Source organism: Colossoma macropomum, unplaced genomic scaffold (genome assembly GCF_904425465.1).
Source record: "Colossoma macropomum unplaced genomic scaffold, Colossoma_macropomum, whole genome shotgun sequence".
Taxonomy (NCBI): Eukaryota; Metazoa; Chordata; class Actinopteri; order Characiformes; family Serrasalmidae; genus Colossoma; species Colossoma macropomum.
In genome coordinates this window covers 32517-49273 of record NW_023495993.1, presented here as the reverse complement: position 1 = coordinate 49273, position 16757 = coordinate 32517, and the positions used below count along the sequence as shown (strand labels likewise).

Here is a 16757-nt window from a genome sequence, read left to right as displayed (position 1 = left end):
TTTGGGAAAGCGTTTTGTGGACAGATTAGACATATAAGTAGAAATATACACAATGCTATGTTTGGAGGGAAAATGACACTACACACCAACACCAGAACCTTATTCCAAATGTGAAGCATGGTGGAGGGAGCATTATGGGCTGCCTCAAGTTTTGGACGCCTTGTGATCACTGAGAGAACAATTAATTTAAATGTGTATCAAAACATTTTATAGGAGAATCCAAGGGTAGCAGTCCATGACCTCAAGCTGAAGAGACATTGGGTGATGCAATGGGACAATGACCAAAAGCACACAAGTAAATCAACTAAAGAATGGTTGAAAAGAAGAAGATTTGCATTTTGGGATGTCCAAGTCAGAGTCCTAAACCCTATCAAGGTGATGTGGTGTGACCTGAAGAAGACTGTGCAAGCAAAGCATCCCTGAAATATGGACAAACTGACCTATAAAGCCCTAAACGGATAGTACCTGAGTGAAGTTCTCTCATACTATGAACCATCACGCCTACTTAGATCAAAAGGTGCTAGCTTACTACTAGTAACTAGAATTAATAAAGTTACATCAGGGGGGAGAGCCTTCTCATACAAAGCCCCCCAGCTTTGGAATAATCTTGCAGTCAGTGTTCAGGACTCAGACACAGCCTCAGTCTTTAAGTCTAGGCTAAAAACTTTAATAAGTTTTTGTAATAATTTTTTTGTAATTAGTTTTATCTTTCAGATAAAAGGTGCAGATCTGGGGCTCATGGTCATAGAGCATTATGGTGAAATGGGAGTGTTGGTGCTGTCACTCACTCACTCACTCAGGTTTGCTGATGGTGGAGTGGAGGGGCGCCGACATCTCAGGGAGCCTCATGTCTCTGTTACCTTTCTGGTTTCTCCCTTTTAGTTAGGCTGTAATAACTAGACCTGCCAGAGTCTCTGCTGCTCTGTTAATACTGTAATCTGTGATCAGTCACTCTTTACAGAACTGACTCTCTGTGTGTTTTCCTTTCTTTGCCAAGTTGAACAGCTGCCCATCCTGTGCGTCTGATCCCATTGCTTCTTCTGCCTCGATCGGGTGCCACTGCTTGCCAGCCTTCTGGACTGGCTTGACCACCAATGAGCTTCATGCTGTACAACGCTGTGCAAACCTCACCCTCATGAACTGACCCTTCCGATGCTGCTGCTGCTGCTGCTGCATAAACTAAAACTAATCTAATTAACCATTGCTCCACCTGTTTTCCCCGTTTTTGTACTATAATACTTTATACTAACGCTGTTTGCTATCTGGTGTCAACCAGAGGAGGATGGGTTCCCCTTTTGAGTCTTGGTTCCTCTCAAGGTTTCTTCCTCTTGCTCTTAGGGAGCTTTTCCTTGCCACTGTTGCCATTGGCAATGCTCATGGGCCTCAGACCCGGATTTTTCTGTAAAGCTGCTTTGTGACAACACCTGTTGTAAAAAGCGCTATATAAATAAACTTTGACTTGACTTGACAAACTGAAACACAGTTCCTGGAAGGAATGGTTCAAAATTTAATTTCATTGTTGTGCAAATCTTAGTTGCAGCTACAGGAAATGTTGGGTGGTGATGATTACTGCTAAAGGGAGCTCTACAGGTTAATACATTCAAGGGTTCACTTACTAGAGAGTGAAAATGAGAAGGGTCTTCATCCTGATCTGAATGTCAGTCTCTGTGATGTGCACATAAACTTTAATTCAATAAATGCACTTGTCATTGTGGCACTGACTGTCATTTCCTGTTTCTGTGAAATGTCTGAGTGCTTAATCTCACAGCTCCTCCCATTAGCATCAGTGACCAAGTGCGCTTGCAAAAGGAAGAGGTAAATGGTGACATCATTGTGATAAATATATACCCAGTACACCCAATGCAAGACATTCAGAGAATTTAGATCACCAAGATGTGTGAAAACATATACCATTATCACCTCCCATAAAACAATCATCCTATTTCCATCATACAATGGCTAAATATCTTTCCAAAACATATGGTGATTATTTTCTGCCTTAGATCTCTAGTAGCTTGGTGACTGTAAGTCTGCTAAAAGGTTAAGTCTCAGAATATCCACTATATTACTACACCCCCACCCCCACCTCTCCAACACCTCCCCACCTCTGACTCTCTCACTGCTCGTCTCTGAGTTTGTGTTTAGCTGCACTGGCCTACAGACTGCGACATTTTTAACTGAGTGTATTTTCCAGTGAGCTAGCTTCACTTCCTCTTGTGTGTCAGTATCCGTAGTACTCACACCATTTGTAAAAAATAAAAAGCTGATGAATGGAGAGATGCTGTACTATCTGCCTCATAAGTCCAGGGGTGATATAGTGTGGTTATTTTTGCAATTATACAAACTACAAAAAAGTTGGCAATTTTTAATTATTTATTTATTTTTTTTTAACAAATCAACTACCACAAAACAGAAAAGGGTTTTGTTTGGTTACTGCAAAAAATACCATGAAAGAGGGGAGCAAAGTGTGAAGCAATTCAGGTGGTACATGAGACTGCACTTTGTGAGTTGGTTTCTGATTATGATCTCAAACATGTATAAGAGAGCATGAAATAAGAATGTCATGTGCCTGTCCCATGGGCCCTGATGATGGCTGCGAGAGCTGGCAAGAAGGCAGGGCCCGCACTACAAGCAAGGGCTAACCCTGACGAGGACGGCAGGAAGAGGAGAGCAGCGAGTGAAAAGTGGCCAGCTTAGCATAGGTTTTAGTTTTGTTTGATTTGTTGTGCTTGTGTTTGAACATGAAATTAAAGTAATGGCTGCTGCAACTCTGAACCCTGTCTCCAGCGTCCTCCTTGAGTCCAGGGTGGCACATGACATGCTACAAAGACGATTGTACAATCAGTGAAAACTGTAGCTCAATCAACAAAACCAGATTTAGAAATAATATCAAAAGGAGTGCTTCCTAATAATATCCAAAGTACACACTTAGTCCCAAGCAATCAAAAAGTGCATTATAATAGTTTAAAAGCCCTTGGAAAAAAAGAAACCTGGTGTATTTTGCGCAGCTCTGTGGCTGCAGAAATGTCTTATTATTTTGTATGGACTAATAATCTGACTTTACAGACAAATGTACATTAAAGGGATGTCCCAAGTCCAATCATTTCTAGTAATGTCCTCTCTTTGTTGAGTAATGTTTTTTGGTCCAACAAGGGCATTTTCACACTAGAGCTTTTTCTGGAATCCACTTGACATTTGGTCAAGTGTGAAAACTGTTTTCGAGCCTGGGAGCATTCCAGAGAACTGATCTCTGGTCCTCCTGGAATTGGTGGTCTGGGGTTCGCTTCCAGTGAACTCTGGTGTGGAATACTTGTATGGAAGCTATCTGGGGCTGTGTGATTGGTTTATTTTGTAACTTAACTACAGAAAGCTCAGCTAAATCTAAATAAACGTTTTATATGTGAATATTTCAGGTTTTACTGATATTTTTTAATAGTTTGGAAGGAATGTTTTCAGTAATATAAAACCAATTTGGCCACAGACCACTGCGTAAAATTCTTGCCCTGTGCAACTTCGCTAGTAAGACACCAGTAAGATGTAAATAAAATGGAGAAATGTCAGATGTGTCCAAAATGATGAAGAGAATAGTGAAAGACAACTTAGAAGTCTGCATTAACATTGAGGATTACATAATTATAAAATTCACATGCAGAATTCATCACATTTCAAAAGAGGAGATCAAATTTCATAACAGATAGCCTGACAAAAAATACACTCATAATGTAAAATGGAAACAATACAACATTTATATTTCTTACTTCTTATTTGATTCACTTACTGTTCACAGAATGCTTGACATACTGAATAAACATCAACAAATACATTTTAGTGAATAGTTTGTAATATTTAGATTCACATTGTATATGTTTTATTCTATATATTATTAACATGCCAAGTGACTTTTAAACAGTAATGAGGTGTGACTAGCAGGAACAATGAACAGTGCAAAAGATAATAATAAAAAAGCAGAAACATTCTGAAGTAAGAAATCAATACATTTCTTTGGGTTTGGAGGAAGGGTCAACATCAGAATGAGTGAAGGGACAACAAACTAGTCCTGGACACTTGACATCAGCTAAATTTGACTATTTGATTCTAGGAGCAGACATTTAATAGACTAGTACTGAATTTAACTGATAGGGACTTTAACTGATAAGGACTTTTAACTGATAAGGACTGGCCTGTGACTGAATCTGACTTGTTTTACTGAATGTTGCCATAGGGGTTCAGTCTGTAGTGAGCGCAGCCTGATTGTTTGGTATTGATGCTTAGACTCTGGTAGACTGAATCTGATTGGTTGATACTGGGTTTCAAACTTTAATAGACTGAATCTAATTTGTTAATGTTGGTGTTTAGACTCTGGTAGACTGAATCTGATTGGATGTTGTTGGGTTTTAGGCTCAATTAGACTGAATCTGATTGATTGGTTTTGGGTTTAGGCTTTGGTAGGCTGAATCTGATTGATTGGTTTTGAGTTTAGGCTTTGGTAGGCTGAATCTGATTGGTTGGTGTTGGGATTTAGACTCTGGTAGGCTGAATCTGATTGGTTGGTGTTAGGGTTTAGACTCTGGTAGGCTGAATCTGATTGGTTGGTGTTGGGATTTAGACTCTGGTAGGCTGAATCTGATTGGTTGGTATTAGGGTTTAAACTCTGGTAGGCTGAATCTGATTGGTTGGTGTTGGGGTTTAGACTCTGGTAGGCTGAATCTGATTGGTTGGTATTAGGGTTTAAACTCTGGTAGGCTGAATCTGATTGGTTGGTGTTGGGGTTTAGACTCTGGTAGGCTGAATCAGATTGGTTGGTGCTGGGATTTAGACTCTGGTAGGCTGAATCTGATTGGTTGGTATTGGGGTTTAGACTCTGGTAGGCTGAATATGACTGGATGATGTTGGGGTTTTGATTCTGGTAAACTGGACTCCGGCTGAGGACGTTCTGGTTTCCAGGTGGATCATTTTCATAATCACCATTAGCCTAAAATTAGATGAATAAAGATAGCACTGATAAACAGATCATAGAGACATTCTGGATTTTAAATATTACTTTTGTCATTTTTTATATTACGTTTTAAGTCTTAAATGAAATGAAATGTAAAAAAAAAAAAATTGAACAGATTTTGAGCTAATTCACATCAACATGTAGTATGAAGAAACTTAAAAGCTGATTTTTTCACATCTCTCTCATGATTACTCACTGTGTTATTTGTGCTGATGCGCATGTTGGAAGAACCTGTTGAAAAAGAGAGAAATTAGTGTAAAACTAATCTCCAATTTATTGATGAACATGAAGTATTTACTAGGCTTGTGACAACAAGAGTTAACTTATAGAACTAGCTTTCAGTGGTCTGGGGACATTTTTGTTGCATCCTTTCAAGGCCTGGGAGATACATCTTTTTTAATGTCTAGTATGTGGTAAACTATGTAATTATGTTTATCATGTGAAAGCATCTGTTAGAACTTATGGTCCAACTTTATAATAAATGCATATGCTATGCAGTTGATGTGTAATTGTATAGTTACACACTAATAAAACATGCAACAACATTGTAACTACTGGTGATATATTTACTGTTAAAGGTGTTTTACAGTAGAACAATTTATGTCATTAAACAACTATATCCTGATGGTTATAAAACCATCTTTTCTCTTATGCAATCTCACATTTGTAGTAGGATAAGACTAGTTATATTTTTATGAACTGCTGTTTTTCCATCAAGTTCTGATTCTAACAAATGTGTAATTGCTACAGCTGTCTGTAATGATATCCTCATGTTGTGACATGGTAGCCTAGCCAAAGCTTTAAACCAATCTGTAATGAGACAGTATTTACAGAGCAATATAAACTTATTTACAAGTAACTTAATCATTTGTATCATGTATCACATGAGATGACCCCAGAGTAATGTTACACTGTGACATGAATACACAACAATCTGATCAATCAAAAAAACATTCAAAAAAACTAAAGTTGATACACAGGTGTGTTTACATAAGCTGTACTTCTGTCATCCATTTGGAACTGTGAACACACCACTAGTGGTAACATAGTTGTTGCATATATTAGCATGTAATTACACCATTATTACAGACACCTAATATAAAGTAGGGCTAAAATTACTGGCTGGTAATATGTATAAAAAAAAACAACGGCTTTAAAATTAGCAGTAAAATAAGGGATTACTGTAAATTCTCCATTAATAAATTTAGAGCTTACTGAATGACTGTGATTCTGTCAGAAACCTTGGATTTGGCCATCTTTTAACCTACACACTCAACACACACTCAACTACTGACTCAACAATTGTAACAAAGTGTGTGTGTGTGTGTGTGTGTGTGTGTGTGTGTGTGCATGTGTGTGTGAAATAATACCTTCTGCCTTGTTACGTCTTAGTTTGTAGATCAGTAATAATCCTCCAATCAGCAGCAAGGCCACACAGACACACACAATGATGATGACAGAGGACCCTGTAGATGTTCCTAAATCTAAAAAGTAACATACAAGTGCATGAAACTTAAAGAAAGAATGAATTAAACTGCTATTCTCACTTTTGTTGATTTCATGCCACACTGGTTTTTAGCAGCACATTACATTGAGTTTACTGGATACACCTAATTGTACATACATACGTTGGTTTAACACAAACTATGCATGGAAAAAGATGAGCTGTAGTCTCCAATCTTAGTTCTACATGTTGTACCAACAAAGCAGGCCTAACAAAGTGGCCTTTAAAATCTAAAATCTTCTTTCACATTTTTTTGCATAATTTAGAAAACTAGTGAAAACATCAAAACTCTGCAATAAAACATGTAGAGTTACACAGGAATATTGGCTTCCTGCCACTTAGGAATATTTAAACTAACCAATAATGTCAGCCAATATGATTATATATTTTTAGATTTGAACAGTTTTAGTTCAGTGCTTTAAACAGTGCTTTACTGGCTGATATGATTGTCTATTTTACTGACAGATATGACTGTCAATAGACTCAGTTCTTAAACTGTGATAAACAGCAGATGTTTGCAGATGTTAGTTGTCATATTTATGCTTTTAATAAGATCAGCCGGACAGCATGCTAATGCTAATAGTTTGCATGATGCTTACACATGGTACGTACACTGAGAGCAGGTAACCGTAAAACGTTAATTGTTGCAATGACTATAACGAGTAAAGCTCATGATATTCAAAATCTCACGAGTAACGTGAAGCTGTATTTCATTGAAGAGGGAGTAGTAAGGTTTCAGATCTCCTTTCTTTTGTCCCTGAACTCCACACAGGTAAACTCCTCCATCCTCTTCAGTCACGTCACTGATGCTCACGTTGAAGAGGTTTTCTTGTGGATGGTCAAAAAGAGAAAATCTCCCATTTTGTGCTGATAGTCCAAGAGCAAATATGACCACATGATAGCTGTGATCTGTCACTTTGTACAAGTACTTGTAGAGATATTTAGACTCCTGTGGATATTCACAGGTAAAGGTAACAGTCTCTCCTGGATGAGTTTTCTGTGTGAGGGTCTTTCCACAACAAGGATCTGAAAGTAAAACCAAATGATTATAGTCAGTGATTATTCTTGACTAAAGTTAGCACACCTTTTAAAGAGATTCACCGCTGCAGGTGCCGACGTGTAGTTTATTTTGAATTTTGAACTGTGAAATTGTTAGAAGCCATAATTCCCAACACAGTTTGAAACTATTTTGAATCGGATTGGTGGTGCTGGACTGATGTGTAAAGATAGACTAGACTCTGTAGGAGTGACACAGACTTTTTAAAGTCTTTACTGCAGCTTAAAAAAAAAGGCAAAAAAAACCAAAAACCACAATCTTTTTCAATTATATTTTAGTGTCTTCTTCTTGCACGGCAGGCTTCATCTTTGTTAAAGCCCTTACAAAGAATGCCGTGTGGCTCTTGGCTGTTTTTTGATTAAATTACAGTATTTACAAGCCTGAAGAGCTGAGTTACTACACTGGGCCTGAAGTGCTCTGTGTTGAGGTCAAGATATTAAAGCATGTGCTAAATAATGTGTGTAATTATAATTATTCAACAATTTTAAATATTTTACTGCTTAACTTATTTATAATAAGTACTAATTGACCTTCTTTCACTTGCAGTGTTACGTCTGTAGGCTTTGCTGTTTTGTCTTCCACTCCACACCTGTAGGTCCCACCATCCTGCTGACTTACATTTTTAATGAGCACACTGAACGTTCCAGGCTGAGTTTCATCCATTAAGATGAATCTTCCATCATGAGCTCCTGGATTCTGTGTCTTTAAAAGAATCTGGTCAGTGCATTCTTTTCTTTGGTTTAACTTGCAGAAATACTTTGTGTGATTCTTGTATTTCATGTAATCATATATGCAGTTGATGAGGACACTTCCTCCTTTGTACCCAGTCACTTCAACACAGCCCACTGGACCTGCTAGACTGTTTAGTCTCTAAAAATCAAAATCAGGAAAATCTCATATTCATAAAAGATTTAAGTATTCTCTAACTTTTATTTTAAGGTCTGGTTCTTAACAATTTATTAACAAGCAAACAATTAATAAAGCTCTAATAAATGGAAACATAATATTTGTAAGCAAGCTTAGAAGCTTGATGTGATAATAAGCTTTTCTGTAAAATATTAACTGTTGAGTAATATGTTAAATGTTAATTAATTGATTTCAGTTGAAAGCATAGTCAAAATGACTTTATATGATATGTTAATCAAGGAGTGTGAACAGCTAATAATGATCTGAACTCACAGTGACCAGACCAGGTAATAAAAGCTAGTAAATCATCATATATACTGTAGACACATAGACCCTGTAATTTTACAAAAAATTAGATACACTATATAACAAAATAATTTTAGGTGATCTACAGTAGTTCACTGTATTTTGCTGTAAAGTCTGTGAGATAATTTCCATCTTTAACAGTTTATAACCATTGTAACCATTTGATAACCAGTTTATAATGATTTGATATTCATTAAAATTGCTTGTTAATACTTGAGTAATTGTTAAGAAGGAGATCGTAAAATAAGGTGTTACACAGTATTCTTCAAAGCAGACCTACACTCTTAAATAAGATGGTGCTTCAATGGTTCTTTAGGAAAGAAAAAAGGTTCTAATATAGAACCATGAGCACTCAAACTCATGATTTGCACAATTAAAGGGTTCTTTGCATCATGAAAGGGTTCTTTGCATCATGGATTGATGGAAAAGTGCATGGATGTGCTGTAGACAGTCCTATACAGAAGCTTTTTGAAAAGGTTCTATGTAGCACCCAAAATAATTCTTCTATTGTTACAATGTCAAGCTTTTGGGTGCCATATAGAACCATTTTCATAAAAGGTTTTATATAGAACCATCTACAGCACATTCTCCATCAGTCTGAAGAACCCTTTCATGATGCAGAGAACCCTTTAATCATGCATATCATCATACTTCCCTTTTCATTGTATCTGCTCTCTGAGAAATTGTGACATGTGACACTTGATGTACTTCCCTTTTTAAAAAAGGTTAGAATCCTAACAGCTACAGGCTGTTAGGATTCTGTGTCACATCAAACCCCCTATTATAACTTGATGAATTAAGCGACTTGATTAATGAAGCAAAACTGTCACACACTCTGTTAGCGGTAAGTTTCTTAAGAGTGGAATAACTGACCTGAGATCAGGAAGAGGGAGAAGATGAGGAAGATCTTCATCTTCAACTTTAGCTTCACCGGTGTTTACAGAAAAAAAGAACTTAGATTTCTTTAACATTCAGAAATGTCTGTACATTGTCCAGTCTTCTGTAGGCCTGATTTTGTTCTCCTCAGAGTGAAATTCTGCTTTTCCTACATTTGTAAGCCTCTGTGCATGTGTGTCAGTGTCTCCTCTTCTCTCTGGTGTTGTAGGTTCCTATTTCTCTAGTAAGAGACAGAGTTGCTCAAACTCACAGCTCCTCCCAGCAGCATCACTGACTGAAATACACATAAAGGAAGTTTGTGGGCGGAGGATTATTTTTTGAAACATGACCTCATTAAAACGTGGTCATAAGGTAACATCATTAGCTTAATGAAAGAAGGGGTTTGTTGTTTGTCCTTGTAGCAGGAGAGTAAGAGAGAACGAGGGCTTGTTGTTCCGCCTCCTTGTCACCGCGCTCTGCACCTTGGTTGCCTGGAATCGAAAGTGAGGTGTAGTGAAGCAGCCTCATTGCGGAGTCCAGGCGGCGGAGTTCGGGACTCGTATCCCACTTTCATGCCTCTCGTGGCCGTCATTGTCCCCTCTCTGGCTGCTGATGTCCTCCTCCCGCCATCACTTGTGTCCATCCGGTGGTGTTCAAGATTTGTGCGCCATCCCCCACTCACTTGAAGTTCTCCTCTCCCCACTATCCTCATGGGGCTTCGTCCTCGCTCAGAGTTCAGGCCCCACCTTCCTGTCGGCTCTTGCGGCCGTCACCTGAGCCCGGGGGACAGGTGCATGCCATTTACCCCATCGCTCCCTCCTGTTTGGTTTTGGTTACAGGAGCTCACAGTGTAGAGTGAGTGATTACTGCTAAAGAGCTCTACAGGTTATTAAATTCAAGGGTTTACTTACTAGAGGGTGAATACTCTCTTCTTTGTGGCAGTGACTGTCATTTCTTCTTTCTGTGGAAGGTCTATGATATCTTTAACTTCACAGCTCCTCCCATTAGTATCAGTGACCAAGCGTGCTTGCACAAATGAAGAGGTGAACAATGACATCAGTGTGATAAACATCAGTGTACCCAATGCATTAAAGACCATCAGAGAATTTAGATCACCAAGATGTGTAAAAAAACATTACTACCTCCCATAAAACAATTGTCCTATTTCCATCATACAGTGGCTAAATATCTTTCCAAGACATATAGTGATTATCTTCTGCCTTAGATCTCTAGTAGCTTGGTGACTGTAAAGTCTGCTAAAAGGTTACCTCTCAGAATATCCACTATTTTGCTACACCCCCACCCCCACCTCTCAAACACCTCCCCACCTCTGACTTTCTCGCCTCTCGTCTCTGAGTTTGTGTTTAGCTGCACTGGCCTACAGACTGGGACATTTTTAACTGAGTGTATTTTCCAGTGAGCTAGCTTCACTTATTATTTTTGCAATTGTACAAACTACAAGAAAGTTGGCAATCTTTATTGTTTGTTTGTTTGGATGTCAACAAATCAACTACCACAAAACAGAGAAGGTTTGGGTTTTGTTGGTTACTGCAAAAATGACCATGAAAGAGGGAAGCAAAGTGTGAAGCAATTCAGGTGGTAAATGAGACTGCACTTTGAGAGTTGCTTTGTGATTATGATCTCAAACATGTATAAGAGACTTGCCAAATGAGCATATTGAAGTTCAAATGTATTTATAAACATCATAGTGTAACGGGTTTTGTAATTTTTAATATTATTATTGCTAGAACCTTATGTGAGGGTGTGAGGTAACCCGGATTTATTTGAAGTCTACAGACCAGGGCAAGAGAGAGAAACGCTCGCACCAAGGATGCTTCAGAAAAGAGAATTTATTGGCTAAATATCAAACTACTTTTGGACTACATTCAATGATAAACAATAAAAAATAAAACAAGAAAACAAAACAAAACAAAGTGATAGTAATGAAAGACAAAATAGCTCGTGGGAATCGGGGGCTGATTTCAGGAGGGGTCGTCTCAGGACAGACTCGATCGAAGGCTGGAGCTCACGTGGTGGTTCCTCTCCTCGCTGGCCGTGGATGCTGCATCTCCGTGCGGGCACGCGCCTTCCCGTCAGTGATTGGGCGGAGGCGCCTCGTGGCCGTCTGACGGTGGAGCTTGGGCGGCCTTTCGAGGGTCGATCTGTTCACAGATCAGTGCGTGGCTCTGGGTGCGATGCTGGGTCTCCGTGGCATCTGAACCGCTCCCACTCCGCTGGCGAGGTTCAGGTTGCAATCAGGGTTCTGAGGCTGGTGGTTCCAATTTAACTAACTACCTCTCTTTAGCAGAATCGAAAGTTATGGATATATTCTCCCTGGCCCGACAAGAAATATCCACCTTCCTTCTCTGAGGGTGGTTCAAACTTAAGGTGTGTAGGCGAACAGGCAAGTTACAAACAAACAAAGGTTTCAGATCTGATAATTTAGCGTCCTAATACTTCTGACCTGTCTTTCTGACCTAGGCCGGCACAAACTTAGAAACTTGTTGCGAATGCAGGAACTCTTCCAAATTTGCGGTGCACTCTGGTTTTGCTCGGCTGGAGGCCCTTCCCTTTGGAGGTGGTGCCAGAGTGCTGATAGGTTCTCTTCACATAAAGTTCTCTGATTGGTTGTGCATAGTTTGAGGAATACCTTCCCCAAAATTACTGCCTCCTTTGTTTCAGCTAGTTTTAAAAGTTTAATTCGATTAAACAAAACAGTTTTCAGATCAATTAGGTTACTAAAATCCATAACCTGCAAATCTAACGTTTTAGGTATCTACGTGCAGTTTCTACCCACATTATCTGAGAACAACTATGGCAAAGGCAGAAACAATTTTATAGATAATCCTTGGGTGTCTTTTCGTTGCAGGAACTTCCAACACAGTAAAATCATTACTTCAAATGACTAAATCAAGTAAATGAGAAGAGTAAAAATAGAAGGCTAAATAAAATAAGTGACAAGAAAACCTAGGTGCATAGTGTTCTAAAATCACTACTTTAAATGGTTATTTCGGTAACTTCAGACATTTATCCCACACATTCCTAACGTCTGGTAAAAGAAAGGATGAATACACTTTAAGTAACTGAGTATACAAATACAAGCATCATCACTCGTGAAATTAGATAAGGTTGATAGTCGAGCATGCATATCAATGAGTTTTCCTGGGATCCTTTGTGAGTAACAGTCCTTAGGTGGTGGCGTGGTAATCCTCGTTTTCACCCCTTGGGGGTGCTGTGGGTCCATGCTTGAGATCCCTAGGGAATTTAGAAAGTTGTAATTTTGCCGTCCAAAGTCATACAAAGTTTTGGTATGTCTAGTTTAGTTAAAAAGAGTTCTAACGAATGGTTGTAGTTTGGAGGGGACATACACCTTAGAAATGTACTTTCTGTTACTTAAGATAAAAAGTTGTCCACAGGATTTTGGAGAGCAGTGCAGCTGCATTCCAGTGAAGGGTCTTGTTTTTCTCCAGGTCAAAGGAGAGGGGTGCAGCCTCTTGATTCAGCCAGAAATCTGACTGAGTCTGGGGTTGGGGTATTAAGCCAACAGCTTTACGCCTCACTCCCAGACTTGCTGGAGCCAAAAGGCCTTTAACTTTTGGGTAAACACTCTGCCGGAGGTAGAGTTTCAGCCAGTGTTCGCTACAATAGCATGAAACAAAAGTGCATGAAATAAGACTGTCATGTGCCCGTCCCCCAGGCCCTGACGATGGCTGCGAGAGCCAGCAGGAAGGCAGAGCCTGCACTATGAATGAGGGCAAACCCTGACGAGGACGGCGGGGAGAGGAGAACAGTGAGTGCATGGGGACGGTGCGCGAGTTCTGAGCCCCAGCTCCTGGGCGCCACCTCCGGTCATGCAGTGAGGCCACTTTAATTTGCCTCACATTCGATCCGGGCGGACAAACTGCGGATCGGGCATGGTGACGAGGAGGCAGAGCAACAAGCTCTCGTTCCTTCTCCACTCAGGTGCTCAGCGTGAGCGCCTTTTAAAAAGAGCAGAGAGGGAACACAGAGAGAGAGAGAGAGAAAGGGATGAGCAGCAGCAAGAGACTGAAGCCAAAGAGCTGAAAAGCTTGAGTGAGAAAAGTCTAGACTGAAAAGTCTAGCTGAAGGCACTGAAAAGTGGCCAGCTTAGCATAGATTTTGGTTTTGTTTCACTTGTTGTGTTTGTGTTTAAACATGAAATTAAAGTAATGGCTGCTGCAACTCTGAACCTTGTCTCCAGCATCCTCCTTGAGTTCAGGGTGGCAGGTGACATGCTATAAAGATGATTGTACAATCAGTGAAAACTGTAGCTCAATCAACAAAACCAGAATTAGAAATAATATCAAAAGGAGTGCTTCCTAATAATTTAAGTCCACACTCAGTCCCAAGCAATCAAAAGTGCATTATAATAGTTTAAAAGCCCTTGGAAAAAACAGAAACCTGGTATATTTTGTGCAGCTCTGTGGCTGCAGAAATGTCTTATTATTGTGTATGGACTAATAATCTGACTTTACAGACAAATGTAAATGAAAGGGATGTCTCAAGTCCAATAGGATCCTACAGATCTAATTTCTGGTAATGTCCTCTCTTCCCTAGGCTCTGTAATAAATACAGAAGACACACTACAAAAAAATAAATAAATAAAAAAATAAAATAAAAGGTTTTGACCCATAAGGTCAACACAGGCCCGGAGGACGGGTGCATGCCATAGTCCTACATACTAAATTCTCATGCTCTATGTTGTCTCTCTTGGTTTATAAATCTAAATCAAATAATTGGTTCTTTTTTGTAAATTCAAGAAACATTTGATTTAAGATACACTATATGGTCAAAAGAGGTAAAGCTTCCCAGAAGATATTGGTGTGTGTTTGTGCCCATGTTGGTCGAGAGGGCCTGTCTCACAATTGACATTCCAGTTCATCCCAAAGCTGTTCAGATGTGTGGAATAATGAAGATTCTAAATTGACTGAAAAAAAGGTTGGTTGGTGTTGGGGTTTAGACTCTGGTAGACTGAATCTGATTTGTTGATGTTGGGGTTTTGATTCTGAAAGGTTCAACCCATGGTGATGATATTCTGGATTCCAGGTGGATCATTTTCGTAATCACCTTTAGCCTAAATTAGATGAAACTGCATGAAACTGCTGAACAGCAAATGACATGTCAATAAAGTTCTTTATTTGCTTGCTTATGTCTTACGAAACATGCATTCATTTTCATTGTAACTGGAACATAATATTCCTGAGCTCTTAGCAACCACACAGTGTAAAGTTTTCATGTATGAATTCAAAGCTAAAGATGTCCCCTCTTAGATTCTGTGGGTGTTATTGGCTCACAAACAAATATATTCCTTAAGTGACGGTCGTTTGCACCAGACGAGCACAGGATCACACTGGCATTGAAAGTGTCCTATCAAATCTGTTCACAGCGTTTATCCATAGTCCCAGAAGTGACTGACACATTTTAAACAAATAGTGGTCACTCAGCTCACTCATTTGTTTTATACTCTTCAGTTGTTGTACATTAAAGTCAGGAGGAGGGGTAGTGAAACCTCATTTAACATCACCATTAAAGAGAATGTCATTTAACTTGGATCTAGCCCACATTATTAATGAAGCAAAAATCCAGAATGTGTGGAATCCTGTTAGCACCAGCAGAGAGGTTTTCAGCAGTAGAATAACTGACCTGAGATCAGATAGAGGGTAAAGATGAGGAAGATCTCCACCCTGAACTGAACTTCACCTTCACTGGCGTTTACACAAACAAAGCACCCTGACTTCCTTAGGATTCAGAAACACCTAGTCATTGTCCAGTCTTCCACAGTCCTGCATTGTGAAATTCTACTTTTTCTAAACTGGTAAGTCTCTCTCTGGTGTGCCTGTCTGTCTCTCTCTTGTTTGGTTGGTTCCTCTTTCTCTGGTGTCGGAGTTGCTCAAACTCCCGATCTCCTCCCAGCAGCACTGACCAAAATATCTTAAGGAAGTTTGTGGGTTTTCAAACACAACCTTACAACAACATGGATGTAAGAAGAATGTGTAGACGTAAGGCATTGTGTTTTAAACATACTGTGTCATTCTGCCACTGGTTGTGCATTGGGTGTTTTGTGGCTATGCAAATAAGGCTGATGGGAAATGCATGTATAGCCCCTAAAGACAGGATTAATTGGGTTTTAATGTTGTTGTTCCTTAGTCTGAGTATGTGTTATTAGGGCTATTTCTCATCTGGGTGTGTGGGTTAGTGGGTTTTTTCGCACCCTGGGAGAGGATCCCCAGCGGCATGAAGCCTTTAGTTAGTGGTCAGGTTTTACGAACATTCAGACACCAAACATGTCTCTGCTGATTGATTACATTTGGGATAAGGGGGTTATTTGAGTTTTCAGTGAGCCAAAGCATCATCATCCTAAAAAAAAATTAAGTTCTGGGCAAGTTAAATACTGTGGAATTTGTTGCCATGTTTTGTTTTGGGCTTTAATCATATTTGTCATATATTTGGTCACATATCTTATTAATTCAAATTAAACGTAGTTACTGTAATTAATATCAGTAAAGGTATACATTTTCTACCCAGCCTGATTTATTAGATGAAGCTTCTTCATCGAAACCTAAACAAATGCGTCAGCGTTCAAAAATATGTTGTCACGTTTGAACAAAAAATTAAACAGCAAAAGTCAATGTAAACAACAAATGTGAAGATATGAGTGCAGAAACAAACTAACTAACCTCTCCACAAAGACGATGGAGCCAATATAAAACACACAGCAGGTCCTAAAGGGTCTGATACCCCTAATTACCCTCTTGGACCCCGTGAATGTCTCAAAATCAAAATTCTAGGGTGGGGGTCCTAGAAAAGAAATTTATTATGACGTCATCATGTCCATTGGGGAACAATTGACACTCAAATCCAAATCAGGGAAAAGTCTTTCTTTAATCTACTTCACCCACAATCAGCTTCTGTCTTTGATATTCTCAACTAACTAGAGATGCAGCACCCGTCTGCCTCAAGGTGGCGCTGCAGCAAATTGGTACACTCAGTTGGTCCTTCATAGCCTAGCAACTGTACCTATGCCCTGGATGCCTCTGAATAACTTCACCATATGCTATTTGCAAATCTGAAAACTTTCCCAATTTCCCAAA

At 39.3% G+C, this 16757-nt stretch overlaps 1 protein-coding gene across 1 annotated transcript; it reads right to left on the bottom strand.

Moving 5' to 3' along the window:
* Positions 1–4734: 4734 nt before the first annotated feature.
* Positions 4735–9841, bottom strand: LOC118803906 (polymeric immunoglobulin receptor-like; the record flags this gene model as incomplete). The annotated part of the gene is made up of 6 exons (XM_036564440.1): positions 9643–9841; positions 8088–8411; positions 7191–7526; positions 6367–6480; positions 5193–5227; positions 4735–4972 (listed from the first exon to the last, which is right to left on the bottom strand). Coding segments are annotated over exons 1-6 (1087 nt in total), but the record flags the coding sequence as incomplete, so codon positions are not given.
* Positions 9842–16757: the final 6916 nt, after the last annotated feature.